This window comes from Erythrolamprus reginae, chromosome Z (genome assembly GCF_031021105.1).
Source record: "Erythrolamprus reginae isolate rEryReg1 chromosome Z, rEryReg1.hap1, whole genome shotgun sequence".
Taxonomy (NCBI): Eukaryota; Metazoa; Chordata; class Lepidosauria; order Squamata; family Dipsadidae; genus Erythrolamprus; species Erythrolamprus reginae.
The window spans coordinates 120,139,673-120,162,456 of NC_091963.1; the positions used below are offsets into that span (position 1 = coordinate 120,139,673).

A 22,784-nucleotide genomic window follows, 5' to 3' on the forward strand; every position below is an offset into this window, starting at 1 on the left:
ACACCAAAGCCTTAGAAAAACAATTCTCCAAAGCCCAGCAACAAGCTCAAGAGGCCAGGACTCCAACTACCTCTCTTGCAGAGGTAGTTTTCTTTCCCCAGCTCTTTGCAATCTGATTTGTCTGCTCAGCTTAGTGAGGCTAGACTACAAGAGTGGCTACCAGAGGGAGCTGGTGAGCTACACACTGCTCCCACAGCCAGCTATGAAAAGGAATTTCTTCCACTTTCATGCTTAACAACTGCTGACTTGGAATCAGTGCCTCTAACTAATAGGGCAATGATGGCGAACCTATGGCACAAATGCAGATCGAGTGAAAATAGTTTCAATTGTGCATATTCCATCAGCACCAGAATCTTACATATAAATCAGTATTTAATTTACTGTAAATGCACTACCTCTTCAAAAGCAAATACTGTTCTAGAACAACTGTAGGTCCCATTTTAAAATCTTGACGATGGAATATACTCTACTACTTACTATCAATCCTAGGTCTAGAAAGCTTAGAACTACGACGCCTAAAACACGATCTAAGTATTGCCCACAAGATCATATGCTGCAACGTCCTGCCTGTCAATGACTACTTCAGCTTCAACCGCAACAACACAAGAGCACGCAACAGATTCAAACTTAATATTAATCGCTCCAAGATTAACTGTAAAAAATATGACTTTAGCAATTGAGTTGTCGAAGCGTGGAACTCATTACCGGACTCAGTAGTGTCAACCCCCAATACCCAACATTTCTCCCTTAGACTATCCACGATTGACCTCTCTAGGTCAGTAAGGGGCATGCCTTTTGTCCCCTGTCCAATTGTCTCTCCTTATCTCATATATCATATATTTTTTCTTCCTTTCATATATCTTCTCTTCTATTTTTATATCTTTTCTTTATATATAATACTTCATGTCTATTCTCTTCAATATGTATTGTGTATTGGACAAAAAATAAAAAAAATTAAAAAAAATCTCAAATTACTAAGGTGACTGACTGTCTCGGGCATTGTGGCGATTTTTCAACCCATAGGGAATTGCAGGTATCAGTCTTGGAAAAGGTGCCATCAGCGAAGTGCCAGCCTTCCCACAAAGGAAACACCAGATGAACTAAAATTTATTGTAAAGCGACGTTTGGTTTTTTAAATAATGATAGGGTTTTATATGTTTTTAATATTAGATTTGTTCCAATACTATATTGTTTTTATTAGTGTTGTGAGCCGCCCCGAGTCTTCGGAGAGGGGCGGCATACAAATCTAATAAATAATAATAATAATAATAACAACAACAACAACAACACAACAACAACAACAGAAACTTGCAAGTTTGGAAGTACAAACTTCCGGCCTTCACTTTTAACCGTTTGAACAATTTAGGGCGGATCTTCTTTATTTTCTCCCCCAGACCTTTGAATCACTGGGAGCTCATCCCTCTCTTGCCGGTTTCCAGCGCTGCATCTCTTCACTTCTTTCCCCGAAGTCATACACACAGCTGGGCGTTACGTGCCTTCTCCTCCCCTCCAATTGATTTTCCAATTCATGTCCGTGTGCCGGGATGGCGACAATCTGTGTGCTTGAAAATTCAGGATGACGTCCTCTCCAGCTTCGCCATCCACTTTCATTTTCCCTCTCTGCACTGGGCAGCCAGAAGCAGCGGCGGCTGAGTGGCGAGTCCCTTCCGGGGTCCCGTTCGCTTCTTTTGCTCCGAATTCTCCAGGCAGGCGGCAGCCGGAGGACAGCGGTAAGCTAGGACCTAGCTAGGGAATATGGGCGGGATGGCGAGAAAGCTGCCTTCCTCTCCCTTCCTGGACGTGCGCCGGTTCCCCTGTCCTCGAGGTAGCTTGACTGCAAGCAAACCCATTGGACAGGCGCGACAAGTCTTCCGCCACTCTCCAACTCCGACATCTTGACTTATAAGAAAACTTAATCGCAAGAGGGCAATGCCTGCTTGCTCACCCCCACCCCCGCCCAGCCGCCTTCTATCTTGACAGAGAAGGAGCGGCACGAAAAGCACAAGCGGTCCGTGGCAAAAGGAGAGCGATGGTCTCCTCAGCTTCCAAAGGTAATTCTCGGGGATCCCATCTCGGTTGCAGTTAAGGTAGCGTGCAGGAGGCCCGAAATGGAGAGAGTCAAGGAGGGATAGCTTTTTCCACTTATCCTGCTACCCTATTAGAGACCTTTAAAAGCAGTTAGAGCCAGATGGGGCTCTGTTTAATTTGCTTTCTTCTCCATTTGACCACACTAAGTTTCCTCCCTTTAATCTGGTTCCAATGGAAGATTTTAGACTCTTTTTTTTTCCAGGTACATTTGGCCGAGGGGCACAATGTCACACACTCCCCGCTGCAAACTAGTTGACTATTTGGAAGAGCTAAATGAAGAGGAGTTTGAGAAATTTAAGATGCACCTTGAGGACTACCCAGTGGAGAAGGGCTACAAGTCCATTCCTCGATACAAGACTGAGAAAGCTACCCACATTGAAATAGCCCGATACATGATTGAGGCGTATGATGACACCAAGGCCATGAAGATGACCGTCAGCATTCTAGACAGAATAAATAAAAAGGATTTGGCAGCAAGAATCCGGAAGGAGATGCTGGAATGTATGTAGAAAAAGCTGAACTGGTAACCCAAGGGTGACTGACTATTCAGCTTCATTCCTTTGTTGGCTTCCATTCCCCTGTCCCATTGGCCTTCTAGTAATACTGTATTTATCTCAAAATCAATGTGAGAACAGTCTTTACATGTTGTCATTTTGGGGTGTACAGGTGAAAATCGAAAAATTAGAATATTGTGCAAAAGTTTATTTGTTTCAGTAATGCAACTTAAAAGGTGAAACCAACACAAGCAGATGACATGGCTTCCCAAATCAACACAAAATGCGGAAATTTCACATTGGATTTCAGGCATCTTGTGGTGTATGCCTCTCCATTCTTCCTCCGTACTCTGGTTTCCAAATTAGATGCAAATGTTTCCAGAGTCTGTGTTGATTTGGGGGGGTCATGTCATCTGCTGCTGTGGGTGTGTGTCATTAAGTCCAGGGTCAACACAGCAGTCTACCAGGAGATTTTTGAGCATTTCATGCTTCCTGTTATATATTAGATAATAATATTAGGAATTGTTTCTGACACTTGTTGTTAAGCAGAACTAAGTAGAAGTACTGTAAATGTTTACCTGTTGCTGATTGGCTGTTGTATTCTGGCGCCAATATCGAGGAGCTGTCAGCCGCCGCTGTTGCTGGGCGAGTTCATATAAATAGCGCGGCTCCCGGTCTTACGCGTCTTCTGTTAGTGAAAGTGCGGCTGAGAGAAAGAGTTACAGCCGCTTGTTAAATGCCTATAGCGAATAAAGAGAATTTCATCGGAACCGTGTATTGCATCTATTACACTTCCTTCTGCAGACGAGCTTTATGGGGATGTTGACTTCATTTTTCAGCAGGACTTGACATCTGCCCACACTGCCAAAAGCATCAAAACCTGCTTCAATGACCTTGGAATTACTGTATTTGATTGGCCAGCAAACTCGCCTGACCTGAACCCCATAGAGCAGCGGTTCTCAACTTGAGGCTTGTGACCTGTTTGGAGGTCGAATAATCATTTCATAGGGGTCGCCTAAGACCAGGGAGAAACAAGATGGCGGTGGTGGTGACAGAGAAAGGAGAAGGAGGCAAAGGGTGGGGCTAAGTCTTGGGTTGGAAGGGGCGGGGAAAAGAGACGGGCGAAGCACTCCAGCTGCGTGCTCGAGAGAACAGGTGTGCTCAAAGAGTGAAGCTGTTGGCTGCCCATGTGCAGAGGAGGTCAAGGAGGCGTCAACGGTACCAATCTGGCTGCCATTACTGTTCTCGCTTTCAAGGGGGTTGAATGGGCAATAACGGAGGCCTTCAAGTTCTATGCCCACATTCCCACCATCTAAAAGTACAGGGAAAAATCTGCTCAGATACCCAAGATCTTTGGCAATCTATTGAATGCTCCGTGCTCCAGACCTCTGTAAAAGCGCAGCTCTGATTGCTGTCACTACAAAATGAAAATTAGGGAGAAACTTGTGAGCAGGGATGACAGGCTGCTGGAATTATGCAGATTAAGATGATAAAGGGAGGGGAAAAATCCTTTCAAAAACATGAAAGCAGCTTCACAACAGTTCAGATTTCCGCCTTCAGAGAAGTCCTTAGAAAGGGGCGGCATATTATTATTATTTGTAGATTTGTATGCCGCCCCTTTCCAATAATAACTAAATAATAATAATAATAATTATTACTATTATTATTATTGTTTTGTTGTTGTTGTTGTTATTATTATTATTATTATTATTATTATTATTATTATTATTATTATTATTATTATTATTATTATTATACTTCCAGCACGGAAGAGTAAATGCTTCCGAGAAGGATTGTGTATGTGTTTGGGGGGTGTTAATGGCAATTTATGGGGGATTCTGCTACTTCCCAAAAGTGGTGCATGAATTGTTTTGGGTAGTCTCAGCTTCCGACTTGCGTATTTTCTGTGAATGCTGCGAGGCACATCCAGTTGGGTTGACTGGCAGTTGCATTTAAGGCTTTTCCCAGGCAAGCAAAGCAGCCTATCTTTCTGCCCCTCTGAATTTCTCTCCTGAGAAAGAACAGAGCGCTGAGAGCTCAGAATGGCTGATTGACAATCACAAGTTTCTGTTTATATGACCATCGCTCTTGACACATCCTAAATAGATTTGGCTGATCTAGGAAAAAAGGGCTAGAACTAAATGAACAGAGGACCACCAGGAAATTTCAGAAATTTGAAAAAACTTTTATAAGGACAAAACTATCATACTTGGACAAAATTATCACAGAAAGCTGAACAAATACTACACATTTTGGCAAACCAGATAATTGGCAGACTCGGCTTTAATGGATTTGATAAATGTCTATGGAGATTCTCCATCATCCAGGGTCATGGTTGTCCCAAAGATGCTTTTTCAGGAAGCAATTGGGCTTTCTTGGGGATTTTTTGGAAGACATTTCACTTTTCATCCAAGAAGCTTCTTCAGCACTGAAGAAGCTTCTTGGGCGAGAAGTGAAAGGTGTTAGAGTTCCAGTTTTAATCCACAAAATTACAGGGTTTTTTTAAAAAAAAAAATTATTAAATTTATTTGTTGACCATCCTACCAAATGCAAATCTGGGAGAATTACAATTTTAAAGAAATAAAACTATTTAAAATATTTGTTTGTTTGTTTATTTATTTGGTTTTTTGTTTATTTGTCAAACAATTATAGGATGGTAATTTGCATAAATAAAACATTGAAAAAGTAAAAATAAAAAGTAATGATAGAAGACAATAGAACAGTGGGACAGGGTAGGCGCAATGGTGTGCTTATGCACGCTCGTTACATGCCTCTTAGAAAGGGGGAGAGGTCAGTTGTAGATAATCTAAGGTTAAAGGTTTTGGGATTAGGAGTAAAAACACAGAATCAGTACATTCAGGCATTGAATACTCTATTGCTGAAGTCGTATTTTTTGCAGTTTAGTTTAGAGCAATTGACATTTAGTTTAAAGCTATTACGTGCTCATGTGTTGTTGCGGCTGAAGGTGAAATAATATATAATATGATGTATGTATGTATGTATGTATGTATGTATGTATGTATGTATATTTGTTTTCGTAGATTTTCACGGGTATATGTATGTAGATTGTTCTGAGTTCGGGTTTTGCCCCGTGTAGTATTTTGAGTGTCTATGCGACGTTTCGATGAAATCACATTCACCATCATCAGGCTGAAGTTATAAACTTTGTGCTGCTGTAAATATGGAATGTTTGCAACTGCCATTTGTTCCTTATATATAGTATTGGGGGTGGAGATTTGGTTTGAATGTAGCAAATAGATTGGGTGACTATGTTTTAGTGATTTGATTGGTTGGTGGAATCACAATTACTTGAAGGATTGACATGGTGATTATTATGATATGTTTTTTTGTTTAAGGCTGGTTTCCAAATAATCACCATGTCAATCCTTCAAGTAATTGTGATTCCACCAACCAATCAAATCAGTAAAACAGTCACCCAATCTATTTGCTACATTCAAACCAAATCTCCACCCCCAATACTATATATAAGGAACAAATGGCAGTTGCAAACATTCCATATGTACAGCAGCACGAAGCTTAAAACTTCAGCCTGATGATGGTGAATGTGATTTCACAGAAACGTCGCATAGACACTCAAAATATTACATGGGGCAAAACCCGAACTCAGAACAATCTACATATATATATATATATATATATATTTGTTTTCGTAGATTTTCACGGGTACAGGTATGACGGTCTTGGTATATTCGGGTTTCTTCCCATGTAGGATTTGGAAATTTCTGGCGACGTGTTCGCCCCAGAACAAGGACAGAAACGAGGCCAAAATAAGGCCAAAATAGATCTATCCTAGTCTCCCTTAATTTTCAAATTCAGCAAAAAAACATGTGACATATATATATATAATAATTATATTATTATATATAATAATTATTTAATTATAATATATAATCCCAATAATATTAAAAACAAAATGTATAATTAAAGATATGAAGAAGGAAGCAGGATGCAAGGGAGGGGAGATTTTCAGTTGGTCCATCAACCACCTCCAGCGTGACATTTTTCCATTGCAGCCCCAAACTAACCAGCAGAGCCATGTCTTCAGAAGGCCAGGGAATAAGTTCAGATCTCACCTAGGGGGCAAGATGTGCCAAAGGGCAGGGGCCATAGTAGAAAAGGCTCTTATATGTTGCCTACCTTATCTGCTTTCTTTGAGGAACATGAAACTATGCTTTAATTATGTTCAATTTGTAACAATGAAAATATATCCTGCATATTAGATACAGTATTTACATTATTATTCATAACAGTAGCAAATTACAGTTATGAAGTAGCAACAAAAATAATTTTATGGTTGGGGGTCACCACAACATGAGGAACTGTATTAAGGGATTGAGGCATTAGAAAGACCACTGCAGTATGGGGCATTGCTAAGAGAAAGTCCGCTATTGAAGCATCCTGGCCACAGGCTGATAGCTTCCATGTCACATCTCATTGAGGCAATAATTGCTGCAAAAGAGGCCCAAACCAAGTACTGAGTACATATGCATGCTTACACTTTTCAGAGGTCTGATATTGTTCTTTGTACAATCATTGTTTTATTGATTGCACGTAATATTCTAATTTTCTGAGATTGTGGATTTGGGATTTTCATGAGCTGTACCCCATGATCATCACAATTATGACAAATCACGGCTTGAACCATTTTGCCTTGCATGTAATGAATCTCTCTCATATATTAAGTTTCACCTTTTAAGTTGCATTACTGAAATAAATGAACTTTTGCACGATATTCTAATATTTCGAGTTTCACCTGTGGAGCAAGTGTGTCAGACAGTTAGAGGAAAGAGGAAATAAATGTGAAGTGGTGAATGTAGTACAGAGGTCCTGAAACTTGGCAACTTTCGACTTAAAGTTGCCAAGTTTGAGGACCCCTGATGTAGTATTTAGTAGGTTTTATTCACTTATTCATCCTGTTTTTTTTGCAGCTCAAATCCCACCTTTGGTTTTGTCTGATTTGCTAATCTAGCAAATCAAAAACAACTGGAGGATGTTTTGTGATTCAATAGCTATCTCCTTTGTTTATCCAAGACATCTGCCTCCTCAGACAAACAAGAAATCTTTTCACATTTTCATTTTTGAATTTGGTATTTTATTTATTATTTAATTATTTATTTATTTATTTTATTTATTTATGTATTTTGTCCAATACACAATGAGAGTTTTAGTGGGTATATATATATTGTTCTGAGTTCGGGTTTTGCTCCGTGTAATATTTTGAGTGTCTATGTGACGTTTCGGTGAAATCACATTCACCATCATCAGGCTGAAGTTTTAAGCTTCGTGCTGCTGTAAATATGGAATGTTTGCAACTGCCATTTGTTCCTTATATATAGTGTTGGGGGTGGAGATTTGGTTTGAATGTAGCAAATACATTGGGTGACTATGTTTTAGTGATTTGATTGGTTGGTGGAATCACAATTACTTGAAGGATTGATATGGTGATGATTATGATATTTTTTTTTTGTTTAAGGCTGGTTTCCAAATCTCTGGTAGGCGGGACGTGTCATCACGTTTGTTCATGCTGAAGGGGTGTTTCTCTATCTCTATAGAGAATATAGTAATATAGTAATTCTTCTGTATAAATTTTCTGTTTTGGAAAGTAATTTAGTTTTTTCAAAGTCAATTTCGTGCCCTGTTTTTTTAATGTGCTGGACAAGGGAGGAAGTCTTTTCTTCTTTTTTAACTGCATTCTTATGTTTGCAATGTGTGTGCTCACTCTTCGATTGGTTTGTCCAATGTATGTGTGTGTGTGTGTGTGTGTGTGTGTGTGTGTGTGTGATATATATATATATATATATATATATATATATATATATATATATATATATATGTAGATTGTTCTGAGTTCGGGTTTTGCCCTGTGTAATGTTTTGCATGTCTATGCGACGTTTCGGTGAAATCACATTCACCATCTTCAGGCTGGAGTTCCAATCTCTGTGTTGTTGTAAATGGATTCCATTTACATCCTAGTCTCCCTTAATTTTAAAATTCCAGCTGAAAACATTTTAACACATACAGAATATAGTTGTCGGCTATAAATATATTAACTGCCTTGTAGTGGTCCTGGGTTGGGCCTAGAGGCAAAAAGGAGCTGTGACGTTCCTTAAATATACCAGGGTGATCCGACTTAAGAAAATATATATATATATATATATATATATATATATATATATATATATATATATATATATATTTATTTTGTTCTGAGTTCGGATTTTGCCCCGTGTAATATTTTGAGTGTCTGTGCGATGTTTCGGTGAAATCACATCCACCATCATCAGGCTGAAGTTATAAGCTTCGTGCTGCTGTAAATATATTTACAGCAGCACGAAGCTTATAACTTCAGCCTGATGATGGTGAATGTGATTTCACCGAAACGTCGCACAGACACTCAAAATATTACACGGGGCAAAATCCGAACTCAGAACAATCTACATATATATACCCGTGAAAATCTACGAAAACAAATATATATATATATATATACATACACATAGTAAAATACATGAAGAAGGTTATATAGAAGGTTATATTCATAGTAAAATATATCTATGAAAGAATAGAAAAGAAGATATAGGAATAGAACACATCAATGAAAGAATAGAAGAAGAGATATAGGAATAGAAGAAAGGAACAGGAGATATAGGAGAGCAATAGGACAGGGGACGAAAGGCACTCTAGTGCACTTGTACTCGCCCCTTACTGACCTCTTAGGAATCTGGATAGGTAAAAAAATCTGTTGGCCCGTTTTTCTCAATGCATGATACTCAGGCATTCTCTGAATTATTCAAACATAAGCACATGTGATCATAGAGAACAAACCGAACATACTAAAAATAACATTAAATGCTTTTATTTTTTAATCACTACATTATAATTACTTTGATATTTTTGCTTACTGGAAACTCATGGTAAAAGAACAGCAGGAATTGATTCCTTCTTGTTTCCTATTCTTTATTGGACTCCACAGTTGCAGGAAATTCTACTAACTCTCTGGAAAACAATGCCCCTCAAGATGTGTTGCCCCAAATGATGGCAATGGGACGTTTCTGTTGGGGGGGGGGATTGTTCTATCCAATATTGCTTGTTGCTCATTTTATCAGTTGATGCTTGTTGCATTAACTTTGTGCTAACGCATTTATTTGTTTAGCCTATTAGATGGTTGCAGAAGGAAGAAAGGAAACCAAGTAGATTCAGTTTCGTCATTTATTTTTAAATATAAGAAGGACCATTTATTCCCAACAGATTTCCTTCCAAAACCATCCACCATGACCAAGAAAGAAAAAAAGAAACAAGAACAGAGGATATGGTCAAATCTAAGTGACAAATTTTTAAAGATTTCAAAGAAAGGTTAGTTGTTGCTGAATGAATTAATCTGTTCCTCAATAAAATTATAGGGGTTGTTGCAGCAAACAGGGCAGAAGAAGACTGATCTGAATGTTTGCTCCAGTTTAAATTGCTATGCATGTAGTTGGGTTAATGCTTCCACTACCTGAGGCACCCCATACTCCATTTAACAAATTGGGGAGAGCAGGGGCAGGAGCGATTAAGCAAGGCAATCATGACAGTGCCTCAGTTAATGACCATCACAACCTGAGAATATAATGGACAAGTTCCATTATGGTCATAATTCAAGGATTATCTGTATACTGTAGAAAATCTAGTTAAATTTCTTGCAAGTAATTTAATTCATGTTTTTCTAAATGCCACATTTTTACAATCTTAACTCCATGTTTCTCTAGAAATGTAAATGCTTATAGTGTCTTTATTGCATTTTGTCTGAGGGCTCATACTTGTATCCCCCTTACAAGTGCCATTTCAGAAAGAGACATTTTATTTATTTTATTTATTTATTGGATTTATATGCCGCCCCTCTCCGAAAACTCGGGGCGGCTAACAGCAATCATAAACAGTGTACAATAATAATCCAATACTAAAAGCGAATTAAAAACCCCTTAATATAAAAAACCAAACATACATACAAACATACCATGCATACAATTGTAAAGGCCTAGGGGGAAAAGGAATCTTAATTTCCCCATGCCTGGTGGCAGAGGTGGGTTTTAAGTAGCTTACGAAAGGCAAGGAGGGTGGGGGCAATTCTAATCTCTGGGGGGAGTTGGTTCCAGAGAGCCGGGGCCGCCACAGAGAAGGCTCTTCCCCTGGGTCCCGCCAAGCGGCATTGTTTAGTTGACGGGACCCGGAGAAGACCCACTCTGTGGGACCTAACTGGTCGCTGGGATTCGTGCCGCAGAAGGCGGTCCCGTATAGGCCACGTATAGGAAAGTGGATGTCATTTTGGAAGTCACCACCAAATTGTGTGAAAGCAAATGAAGAACAGAACTTTGATTGAATTGTTCTACATTGTTTTTAACCTTAGCCTGACAGAAAATATCGTTCTAATCTTTTTATCTACAATTTTAGTTGAAGTCATCTTGGATCCCAAGACAGCTCATCCTGCCCTCATCCTTTCAGAAGATCGGAAAAGTGTTCATATGGGGGAGCAAACCCAGGTCCTTTTTGACAACCCTGAGCGCTTTCGTTTTTTACCAGGTGTCCTAGGAGCAGAAGGCATTGAGTCTGGGACTCTAGAATGGGTGGTGGAAGTGGGCAAGGCCAAGGAGTGGGCCATTGGTGTTGCCCGGGAATCAGTAGACAGAAAATATTCAGAAGATATCACCATTACTCAAGGATTCTGGGTACTGCAGCTAGCACAAGGAGAATACCAAGCATCTTCAAGTCCTCCATTTAAACCTATAATTTTCAAACCACCAAAACGTGTCTTTATTATCCTGGAGCATGATCTTGACAGGCTCATATTTTATAATGCTGACTCAATGGATCATATCCATACTTTTAATAATTTAAAAGTATATTCATTTTCTGAGAAACTGTTCCCTTTTCTCTTAGTGAGGGACAAAGAGATTCCCTTGAAAATTTCTCCAGCAACTTCACAGTGACAAGGCTTGGAGGAAAAAGGAAAATTAGTTTTTGATTCATTTGTTTATTTAGTCTGGAGGAGTTTCTTTTTCGAGAAGTTAGTTTAATGTTTTATTAATCTTTGCTTCATTTCTCCTTGCCTGAAATGTTTTTAAACCTTCAATCTACTCTATATCTTAATAAAGAATATGTAAATAGATAATAGAGAGCTAGAATTTTTTTTTTGTTTAAATGCTTATATATTTTAACTTTCTATTGCTGTTTTCTCATTATTGTGTTTTGTGTATTTTCTATGATGTTTAATGTAAATTGTAATAACTGATGATTTTGTTTTAAGTGTTTTTCTGTTTTCAAAAAGATGAAAACCACCTAGAATGCATATGTATCAACATAAAAGAAAAAAGAATGAAGCGGCCATAGGTGTTTAATATAGGTCATCCAATCAAGCAGAATAAAATATATCTCCTTTTTGCCAACCAAACTAACAAACATATGTAGGACACTCTACAATAGTAATGGGGACTTCAATTACACTGATATCAACCAGAAAACTAATTCTGCACCAAGTGAGAAATCAAATAGTTTTCTAATCAACCTAGCTGACAACTTTGTTGTCCAAAAGGTAGAGGAGGGAACTAGAGTGACAGCCATACTGGACTTAATACTTAATACAGGGGGAGGAAAATGGTGTGGGCACGTCACACATGCTAGTACCCCCACCCCCACCTCTTTTGGCACACAAACCAAAAAAGATTCGTCATCACTGTCCTACTCTATGCTGTGTGCTATTGTTCGGTGCCAAACACCACCACCCCCTACTCCCTGCAGCAAAAAACACATTCAATTCAATTCAATTCAATTTATTAGATTTGTATGCTGCCCCTCTCCAAAGACTTGGGGCGGCTCACAACAGTAATAAAAAACAGTATAACAATGGAACAAATCTAATAATAAAATTATATAAAAAACCCCAACAATTTAAAAACCATACAGCACATACATACCAAACATAAAATATAAGAAAGCCTGGGGGAGATGTCTTAATTCCCCCATGCCTGGCAATACAGGTGGGTCTTGAGTAACTTGCAAAAGACAAGGAGGGTGGGGGCTGTTCTAAGCTCCGGGGGGAGTTGATTCCAGAGGGCCGGGCCCACCACAGAGAAGGCTCTTCTCCTGGGGCACGCCAAACGACATTGTTTGGTCGACGGGACCCGGAGAAGGCCAACTCTGTGAGACCTTATCGGCCGCTGGGATTCGTGTGGTAGAAGGCGGTTCCGGAGGTATTCTGGTCCAATGCCATGAAGGGCTTTAAAGGTCATTACCAACACTTTGAATTGTGACTGGAAACCGATCGGCAGCCAGTGCAGGCCACGGAGTGTTGTAGAAACGTGGGCGAATCTAGGAAGCCCCACGATAGCTCTCGCGGCCGCATTCTGCACGACCTGAAGTTTCCGAACACTTTTCAAAGGTAGCCCCATGTAGAGAGTGTTGCAGCAGTCGAACCTTGAGGTGATAAGGGCATGAGCGACTGTGAGCAATGACTCCCTGCCCTGTTGGGGACAATATGCTTACTCTCTGTAAACTGCTTAGAGAGGGCTGTGAAGCACTGTGAAGCGGTATATAAGTCTAAATGCTATTGCTAATACTATTGCTATCATCACACCATCATACTACGTGGCTTTCCAATCAGTTGGAAAGACCCATAAAATTCTCATCTGAGCAACATGCTGCTATTGTATAATTTGATGCAAAATGGCATAAATCACTGGTCAGATAAACCATTCTAAGAATTCTGTTATCTAACAATTCACTAAGTTCATCCACATACTTGCAATAATGCCTAAACTGAGCTGGGCTGACTTTGAAGTCTTCAGAGTCTAATCAAGTGTTATCGTAATTTGAGCAAAAAACAAACTGGATTGGGAATAACATTAGCACAATCCTTTGAGTGAAACAATCCCAAAGGCCTTTTAGGATATCTTTATATTCTTTGTCTGAAATTTAAAAATCATTTATGGTAGTTTGGATTTAATGATTTTAGAGGATTGAATGTGCATGGATTTATTTGGTGTTATGTGTCATGTTCTTGGCTACCAGCAGGGGGAGACTTTTGGCGGGAGTAGTCTTGTGTTCTGATTGGTTAATTGGGAAGTATAAAACCCTGTCGTTGTGTGTTGTTACCTCAGTTCTGTGTTTAAATAAAGTTGAGTTATACCTGCTGTGACTGCTCAGTTCCTTCACCACACTGGCGACGAAGGAAAGTTGGATCAGAATCCACATTTCTAGCTGCCGTCGTGAGGAAAAAAGAACCGGTAAATCAGAATGTCAACACAAATAGTTTTTCCTCCGTTTAATCCTCAAGGGGAATCTTGGGAAGCTTATCTCGCCCGATTCGAGTGCTTCTTGATTTCAAATGATTACAAAGATCTTTCTGGAGACAGAAAAAGGGCTTATTTCTTGAGTTTTTGTGGGACAGACATGTTAGAGACTTCCCTGTCATTATTTGCCCCTCGATCTATTCATGATGTGCCATGGGGGGAATTCCTTACAACTCTACAAAACCATTATGCCCCCCCACCGTCTCGCAGCGCTCGTAGATATTTATTTTATCACAGAAATCAGGCAGAGGGGGAGACAATTAACCAATACATGGCAGCCCTCCGGCGCGCAGCAAAATCCTGTGAGTTTCAAGATTTGGATGATTATCTTTTGGATCGTTTAATTTATGGGGTGAGGGATGCCAGACTTCGGCGCAGGCTTTTAACAATGTCTGAAGTGACACTAGCGGCTGCGTTAAAAGAGGCTAGGGCTGTAGAGATGTCTACACAGTCATTGGCAGAGATGGATCTGCCTGCAGACACAGCCACTACGCATAGCACTGCAGCTGCTGCAATTTTGCCACCAGAAATAGAAAAAAATTTGAGGCAAGAAGAGGAAGAAGAAATTAATAAATTAGCCACCTCATCCAGGCAAAGGCAAGTGCCTTCGGGAGATCCCCGCTCCCTGGGGGCATCGCGTTCCTCTTGTGGGGGTTGTGGCGGAGATCACCCCCGAGCACTCTGTGGATTCCGCGAGGCTTACTGCCGCCGTTGTGGAAAGCAAGGTCATATAGCAAGGGTCTGTCGTATGCGAAGGAATGCCAGCACGCAGCCTTTTCCTGTCAGAGAGCCATTTTTTCAACAGCAGAGGGCGTGGCAGAGGGAACCGTTCGGCCGCCGTGACTCCTGCAACGTCATCCAAATTGCGACTCCAATCAACACTCTCCAAGCTCCGCAGCTGTCATCTCAGCAAGGAAAAGCAGCGAAGTCTTCAAAAATCTCTGTGTACGTGCGAATTGGTGGATCTTTGTGTCCTATGGAACTCGACACAGGGTCCTCTGTCTCGTTGATGTCTTGGAGCACTATCAAGCGATTGTTTCCCCGCTTGTCTAAAAGTCGTTTGGGCCCGTGCACTGTTTTCTTAAAGGACTATCAAGGCAACGTCATTCCCACTGTGGGACAAGGTCATTTTCCTGTGCAGTACAAAGGTTTTAAGGGGCGGTTACCCATTGTTATTGTAAATGGCCCTTTTATAAGTTTACTGGGATTGGATTGGTTTTCAGCATTGGGGTTCACTATAGAGGGTATAAATGTTGTTAATGATTTAACCATGTCTCAACAGTTAGCAAAAGAGTTTCCTACAGTTTTTGATGGTACTCTAGGGAAATATTTGGGCACACCAGTTTCTTTGACCCTCGATCCATTAGTTCCTCCAGTTCGCCTGAAGCCCCGGCGAGTGCCTTTAGCTATTAAGGGTAACGTGGATTCAGAATTAGATCGTTTGATTAGCCTGGGAATTTTAGAGCCGGTTGACCAAGCCAAATGGGAAACCCCTTTAGTGGTAGCAATTAAACAAGATGGATCTGTGCGTTTATGTGGGGACTATAAGTGCACGGTTAACCGAGCATTAGCACACCTACCCTGTACCCATGGTTGCCCATCTATTACATTCATTGGAGGGAGGAAAGGTATTCGCGAAAATTGACCTGTCTCGTGCATACCAACAGTTAGCAGTGGACACTGAGACAGCTGATATACAAACAATCATTACCCATCGGGGGGCGTTCCGTTGTACTAGGTTACAATTTGGAATAAGCTCTGCCCCTGGAATATTCCAGGGGCTTATGGAGCGCCTACTATATGGAATCCCTGGCACCTTGCCATATTTCGATGATGTGATCATAGCCTCCTCATCCCGCCAAGAGTTATTAGAGCGAGTCAGAGCCGTACTTCAGAAGTTCCAAGACGTGGGGTTGCGAGTTAAATCGGAAAAATGTATTTTTGCTTCTCAAAGTGTTGAGTTTTTAGGTTTCCTCATAGATAGCAAAGGAATTCATCCTACCCCTGCTAAAATAAGAGCTATCACAGAGGCTCCGGAACCAAGATCCAAAACCGAACTACAATCTTTTTTGGGTTTATTGAATTTTTATGCAATGTTCCTCCCTCACAAGGCTTCAATTGTAGAACCACTGCATAAATTATTGGCTAAAGGGATTCCATGGCATTGGGGTAGAGCGGAGGCCAACGCATTCACGGCCATTAAAGAGGTGTTGGTATCTCATGATATTTTAGTACAATATAGCTCAAACTTGCCATTGATATTAACGTGTGATGCCTCCCCTTATGGGGTGGGCGCAGTTCTGGGTCACATTCTACCTTCAGGAAAGGAAGCTCCTATAGCATATTATTCAAGAACATTAGGCCGCCCTGAACGTAATTATGGGCAATTGGATAAAGAAGCCTTGGCTCTGGTGGCGGGAGTCAAGCGTTTCCATCATTATTTATATGGCCGCAAATTTCAATTAGTTACAGACCATCAACCCCTCCTGGGAATACTGGCGGGAAATAGACAAACGCCCGAAATTCTTTCTCCTCGTTTAAATCGTTGGGCCCTGTTTTTAGCTAACTATTCTTATGATCTGATGTACCGACCAGGTCGCACCATTCCTCACGCGGATGCGTTGAGCCGATGTCCGTTATCTATACCTGTTACAGACCCTGCTCCCATTTCCACCGTATTAGCCATAGAGTCGTGCCCTATCAAAGTATCTGCTGCCACAATTGCTTCCGAATCAGCAAAAGACCCTGTTCTCTCTGTGGTGATGTCATGGATTTTACGCGGTTGGCCCTCTTCTTGCAGTGAGCCTTCTTTTGTACCGTACTGGGTCCGCCGAAAGGAACTGTCTGTGTTATGGGGATGTGTGTTATGGGGTTCAAGGGTAGTTATTCCCCCTTATTTACAGTCTAGAGTGTTGGAGTTAGTACACATTGGCCATCCCGGAATAGTCCGGATGAAAGCGTTAGCGAGAGGCTACATATGGTGGCCGGGGTTAGACAAGGCAGTGGAAAATAAGGTTGCCAGTTGTCAACCTTGTCAACAAAATCATACAGCCCCTCCTGCAGCCGCCCCCCTTCAGTGGGAAAATCCCAATATGCCTTGGTCCAGGATTCACATCGACCTTGCGGGTCCGATGGAAGGAAGGATGCTTTTGATAGTGGTTGATGCGTACTCGAAGTGGGTAGAGGTCAAGATTATGTCATCTACAACAACAAGAGACATTATCAGGGGGCTATCAGCTCTATTTGCAACTCACGGGTACCCTGACGTTATCGTTTCCGATAATGGTCCACAATTTGTTTCTGGGGGTTTTGAGGCCTACCTCGCGGGGTTAGGTATTCGTCACGCTAGGACTGCCCCGTGGCATCCGGCCAGCAACGGTATGGCGGAGAGAATGGTGCGCAGCACTAAAGAGATGCTGTCTAAAATCACCCGAGGTACGCTGCAGGAGAGAGTAGATGAGATGTTATTGGCTCAACACACCACCCCTTGCACTTCAACATCAAAGGCCCCCTCTGAACTTTTAATGGGACGGAAATTGCGAATTGTGTTAGACAGACTTCATCCTTTGTACACTGAACCTGAACGAGAAATTACAGCTGCTCGATGTTTTAGAGCCGGGGACTTGGTTTTTGCTCAAAACTTCATGGGTTCGCCTAGATGGGTTGCCGGCACTGTTAGCGGTACCCGGGGGCCTCGAGCATATACAGTGTTGTTGTCTGATGGGCGAGAGTGGCATCGTCATGTGGACCAATTAAGAGCCAGGTCAGCTGATGTACTTGACCCAGGGAGAGAGGAAGAAGGTCCTGGCCATGGGGAGGGCATTCCTTGTTTGGAGTATTCCGTCCTAGAGAGGGATGAGTTACACATGGGTCCTCCCCAGATGTTTACGGGGAACGATGGGAAACCCCCAAAGGTCCCAACAGTCGAAGCCGAGGGTTTGGCCGAAGGAACAGTGGAGTTAAAGGGCCCACAAGTGTTATCTAGAGAAATCAAAGGGCACCAGAGCATGCCTCGTTGTTCGGGGCGCACCAGACGTAGGCCGGCATACCTGGATGATTTTGTATGCTTCCCCCCCTAGGGGAAAGGAGTGTCATGTTCTTGGCTACCAGCAGGGGGAGACTTTTGGCGGGAGTAGTCTTGTGTTCTGATTGGTTAATTGGGAAGTATAAAACCCTGTCGTTGTGTGTTGTTACCTCAGTTCTGTGTTTAAATAAAGTTGAGTTATACCTGCTGTGACTGCTCAGTTCCTTCACTACATTATGGAAATAAATAATCCAGAAGGGAGCTTACTAATCGCAAAAGTGACTGGTAATGTATTGTCATATTCTAGCTTTCCTTACTACCTTTCTATATGCTGGTCAAAGTCTCTCATTCTCTTTTCCCCCTTTATGCATGCATTTTCTTTGTCACGTGTTATGTTCTTATTGGAAATTCAATATCAGATCAACACCAGTATTGTTTCCCCGAATTGCCAGTTGGTCCAGTCACTGGGGTTTGCACTCCCCCCAGTAGGTAAAGGGATGGAAAGTTTTCTATATCTCATCACAAGTACAGGTGGTAGCAGATATGTTTGAAGATCAGTGTGCTTGACATAGAATTGCAAAGCTGATGAGAATCAATGGACATAGTTCAGTGTATATTCAGTGTAGCAAAGATCTTCAAGCTCTTCAGATCCTCAAGCTCTTCATGAAGTTGGAGATTATTCATCAACCCACACATATTTATTATATAAAAATAATGTAATAATATTACTTTACCTAATAGTACTGTGAATACTAATAATCTTTTCAATAGTCCAATTCACCCTTGGAATTCAATAATGATCACTCTGGGGGACCCTGCAGAATTAGATCTAAAACTCTGGCATTCTTCTGACCTTCCAAACTTCCTGAAAAATAGAACCCAAAAGCAAGAAGTTTGCCATTCTACATTTATTGCATTTTTCCAATTACAAAACTGAAATCTCCTCTCCAACATTTCTACCCACTGGTTTTAGTTGGTTTCTGTAGAACAACACAGAATAAGTCTGCTCCATCTTCCACATCTTCTATTCAGGTTAGTGGTCCTCCACATACAGCATCTGCACTGCTTGATCATTTGTTCTGTTCTGGCTTTTCTCACTTTTAGAATAGAATAGAATAGAATAGAATTTTTATTGGCCAAATGTGATTGGACACACAAGGAATTTGTCTTGGTGCATATGCTCTCAGCGTACATAAAATAAAATATACATTTGTCAAGAATCATGTGGTACAACACTTAATGATTGTCATAGGGGTGAAATAAGCAATGAAGAAGCAATATTAATAAAAATCTTAGGATATAAGCAACAAGTTACAGTCATACAGTCAACATGGGAGGAAATGGGTGAAAGGAATGATGAGAAAAACTAGTAGAATAGAAGTGCAGATTTAGTAGAAAGTCTGACAGTGTTGAGGGAATTATTTGTTTAGTAGAGTGATGGCGTTTGGAAAAAAACTGTTCTTGTGTCTAGTTGTCTTGGTGTGCAGTGCTCTGTAGCAACGTTTTGAGGGTAGGAGTTGAAACAATTTGTGTCCAGGATGTGAGGGGTCAGTAAATATTTTCCCCACCCTCTTTTTACAGCCACAGAGCGGCCATAGTGGCACACAGTTTCATATAGTTAACCAGATACTGGCAATATCTTTTTCTATCCTGCCCCTATAACATTGCCATAGGCCACTGTTCTGTTTGTGGCTATCACCTGGCCATTTTAGAGATATTATAAAATCTATCCACATTACTATTATATCAATCTGAAAATGACTGATTGGCTGTAAAGAACCTCTGTGAATTGCCAATGGAGATCCTCCCCCTTCACTTCCTGCCCAACCCATGAATAAGATGGATTTAAGTTGTCCTCAGCTATGCTGGGGTTAATAAACTATTTTTCCCAATTCCAACCTAGCCAAGAAAAAAAAATCAAGGTGTTCAAAATCTAGTACTTGTCAACCATTATTTTGGAAGCAAACCAAGTGCCTGCAATGGCACTTGAAAGATGGAAAGAACAGTAAGAGACCAGGAATTGGAAAAAGGACAGCACGTTTAATCTTACACACTGACATGACAGCTCAGCTCCCCTTCTGTGTTTACTTTCCTGCATATCAAAGATTAGATACAGAGCATTTCAATCCATTTCATTAGATTTGTTTTTCAGAATAGCTTTAGAAGATAATAAGAACATTCTTGTTAAAACAATTAAAAAGTATTGCAGTATATTTTCCGCACCATAAGTGCAAATTTATTTATTTATTTATTTATTTATTTATTTATTTAATTTGTATGCTGCCCCTCTCCATAGACTCGGGGCGGCTCACAACAGTAATAGAAAAAACAATGTAGAATACAAATCTATCAGTTCCCCCATGCCTGACGACGGAGGTGGGTTTTAAGGCATTTATAAAAGGCAAGGGGGGTGGGGGCAGTTCTAATCTCAGGGGGGAGCTGGTTCCAGAGGGTCAGGGCCACCACAGAGAAGGCTCTTCCCCTTGGACCCTCCAAACGACATTGTTTAGTCGACGGGACCCGGAGAAGGCCAACTCTGTGGGATCTAATCGGTTGCTGGGATTCGTGCGGCAGAAGGCGGTCCCGGAGATATTCTGGTCCGATGCCATGAAGGGCTTTATAGGTCATAACCAACACTTTGAATTGTGATTGGAAATTGATCGGCAACCAATGCAGACTGCAGAGTGTTGGTGTAACATGGGCATATCTTGGGAAGCCCATGATTGCTCTCGCAGCTGCATTCTGCACGATCTGAAGTTTCCGAACACAAATTTGCAGGTTTGGGTACTCAGGAATAGGTCTCTTGTGAATGTAAAGAGATTCAATGTCAGAGTCACAAAGAGGAAGTTATTTATACACAGTTGTAATACTATATTATTGTAGTTGTGATGAATAGAATAGAATACAATTCTTTATTGGCCAAGTGTTCTTGGAGACACAAGGAATGTCTTTGGTGCTTATGCTCTCAGTGTACATAAAAGAAAATATATATTTGTCAAGAATCAAAAGGTACAATACTTAATGATTGTCGTAGGGGTCAAAAAAGCAATCAGGAAACTATAAATGTTAATAGAAATCTTAAGGATAGAAGCAACAAGTTAGTCATACAATCATAAGTGAGAGGAGATGGGTGATAGGAATGATGAGAACAAAATAGTAGTAACAGTGTGCAGACTTAGTAAATAGTTCGACAGTGTTGAGATTATTTGTTTAGCAGAGTGATGGCATTCAGGAAAAAATGTTCTTGTGTCTAGTTGTCTTGGTGGGTTCCATTGTTACAACTTTTTCTGTACTTGCTTGTTTCTGGAGGATATAAGACTACATTGTATTATTGTGAGGACCCTGATTGTGGGGGCAATATACTGGCTCTGTTAAAAAGTGCTATTGCTAACATATTGTAAGCCGCCCTGAGTCTAAGGAGAAGAGTGGCTTTAAAAAATTGAATAAAATAAATAAATAAATAAATTAGATGATGCAAAAATGACAAATCAGTTAAAGATACATGAATGGTACTGGAAAAGATCTGAATCTTTGTGTGGATAGAAGTAATGAAAATGTCCAGATGAATGTTTCATTTCCTGGTTTTATTACGATGCTCTCTTCCTCATTTCAGATATAAAACATGGAGCAAATTGGAAATCAAAGTGATAAAAGAAGGGAATTTTCTTTCCTAGGCTACTCCAACTTCCCTGAGCCTCCAGCTTTGTTTTTTATCCTATTTCTCACTATATACATCAGTACTTTGTTTGGCAATGGGCTTATCTTGACCACCACATGGCTGGATGTTGGCCTTCAAACTCCCATGTACTTTTTCATCAGACATCTGTCATTCCTCGATATTTGTTACATATCTGTTACGCTACCCCACTTGCTTAAGAATCTATTAACAGAAACAAAAACTATTTCTATTCAGGGCTGCCTGACCCAACTTTACTTTCTTGTGGCTTTTGTAGGAGTTGAGTGTCTCCTCTTGGCTACTATGGCCTATGATCGATATATTGCCATCTGTTATCCCCTCAACTATGAGGTTGTCATGAATAGTAGAGTGTGTAATAGGATGGCAGTGGCCTCCTGGGGTTGTGGTTTCCTCAATTCAATCTTACACACTGTCATGACCGCTCAGCTCCCCTTCTGCGTTTCTCACAGCCTTGACCATATTTTTTGCGATGTCCCCCAGCTCCTCAAGTTGTCTTGTGTGGACACCTTCCCCAATCAAATGACATTGCTGGCAGTGACCATGATCCTTGGCATCAGCCCCTTTCTTTTCATCATGATTTCTTATGCCCATATTGTAATGGCAGTCTTAAAGATCCGTTCCACCCAAGGACGTCACAAGGTCTTCTCCACCTGTACCTCACACATCACTGTGGTCACCTTGTTTTATGTCACTTGTGCATTCAATTATAACAGGCCCAGCAGCAGCCACTCTCTCTTCATAGATACTTTGGCTTCACTGCTCTTCAATGTGATAACCCCAATGCTGAACCCTATTATATACTGTTTGAGAAACAAAGAAATGAAGAAAGCCATGAGAAGGGTATTCAGGCTCAAAGGAGCCTCTTTCATCTAGATTCAGTTATTGCAGCAGAGGCGGAGTAACAACACGGACACAGAGAGCTGGATTTAAAATGGGTCATTTTTATTAATTAAATTTGCATAATTTATTCATTAAATTAGCATAAATTTAACTAAACCCTAACAAGGACCCGCAGGGTCAAACAATTGCTTCCGGGGCGGAAAATGACGTCAGAAAAACTTCCGGGGCAACTTATGGGCATAGCTCCATGCTAATCCAGGTGAGGGGCCTCGCCCTCTCCTGGATCTCAGCCATGCACC

The 22,784-nt window shown here is 40.9% G+C and overlaps 2 protein-coding genes across 2 annotated transcripts; both read left to right on the forward strand.

The window, feature by feature from the left end:
• The first annotated feature begins 1,653 nt into the window (after positions 1-1,653).
• On the forward strand, positions 1,654-13,765 carry LOC139154700 (E3 ubiquitin-protein ligase TRIM39-like). The gene is made up of 4 exons (XM_070729600.1): positions 1,654-1,730; positions 2,291-2,589; positions 9,852-9,956; positions 11,031-13,765. Exons 2-4 carry the CDS (start codon positions 2,313-2,315, stop codon positions 11,564-11,566), a joined length of 918 nt encoding a protein of 305 aa, XP_070585701.1. The 5' UTR covers positions 1,654-1,730; positions 2,291-2,312; the 3' UTR covers positions 11,567-13,765.
• Positions 13,766-21,570: 7,805 nt separating this feature from the next.
• Positions 21,571-22,518, forward strand: LOC139153581 (olfactory receptor 5V1-like). The gene has a single exon (XM_070727704.1). It carries the CDS (start codon positions 21,571-21,573, stop codon positions 22,516-22,518), a length of 948 nt encoding a protein of 315 aa, XP_070583805.1.
• The last annotated feature ends 266 nt before the right edge of the window (positions 22,519-22,784 follow it).

Excerpts from the sequence above, each read along its gene's own strand:
- LOC139153581 (XM_070727704.1), top strand. The coding sequence starts at position 21,571 with ATGGAGCAAATTGGAAATCAAAGTGATAAAAGAAGGGAATTTTCTTTC.
- LOC139154700 (XM_070729600.1), top strand. The coding sequence starts at position 2,313 with ATGTCACACACTCCCCGCTGCAAACTAGTTGACTATTTGGAAGAGCTA. Across the intron at positions 2,590-9,851 it reads CCGGAAGGAGATGCTGGAAT|ATTTCCTTCCAAAACCATCC; the intron begins GTATGTAGAAAA and ends TATTCCCAACAG. Across the intron at positions 9,957-11,030 it reads TTTAAAGATTTCAAAGAAAG|TTGAAGTCATCTTGGATCCC; the intron begins GTTAGTTGTTGC and ends CTACAATTTTAG.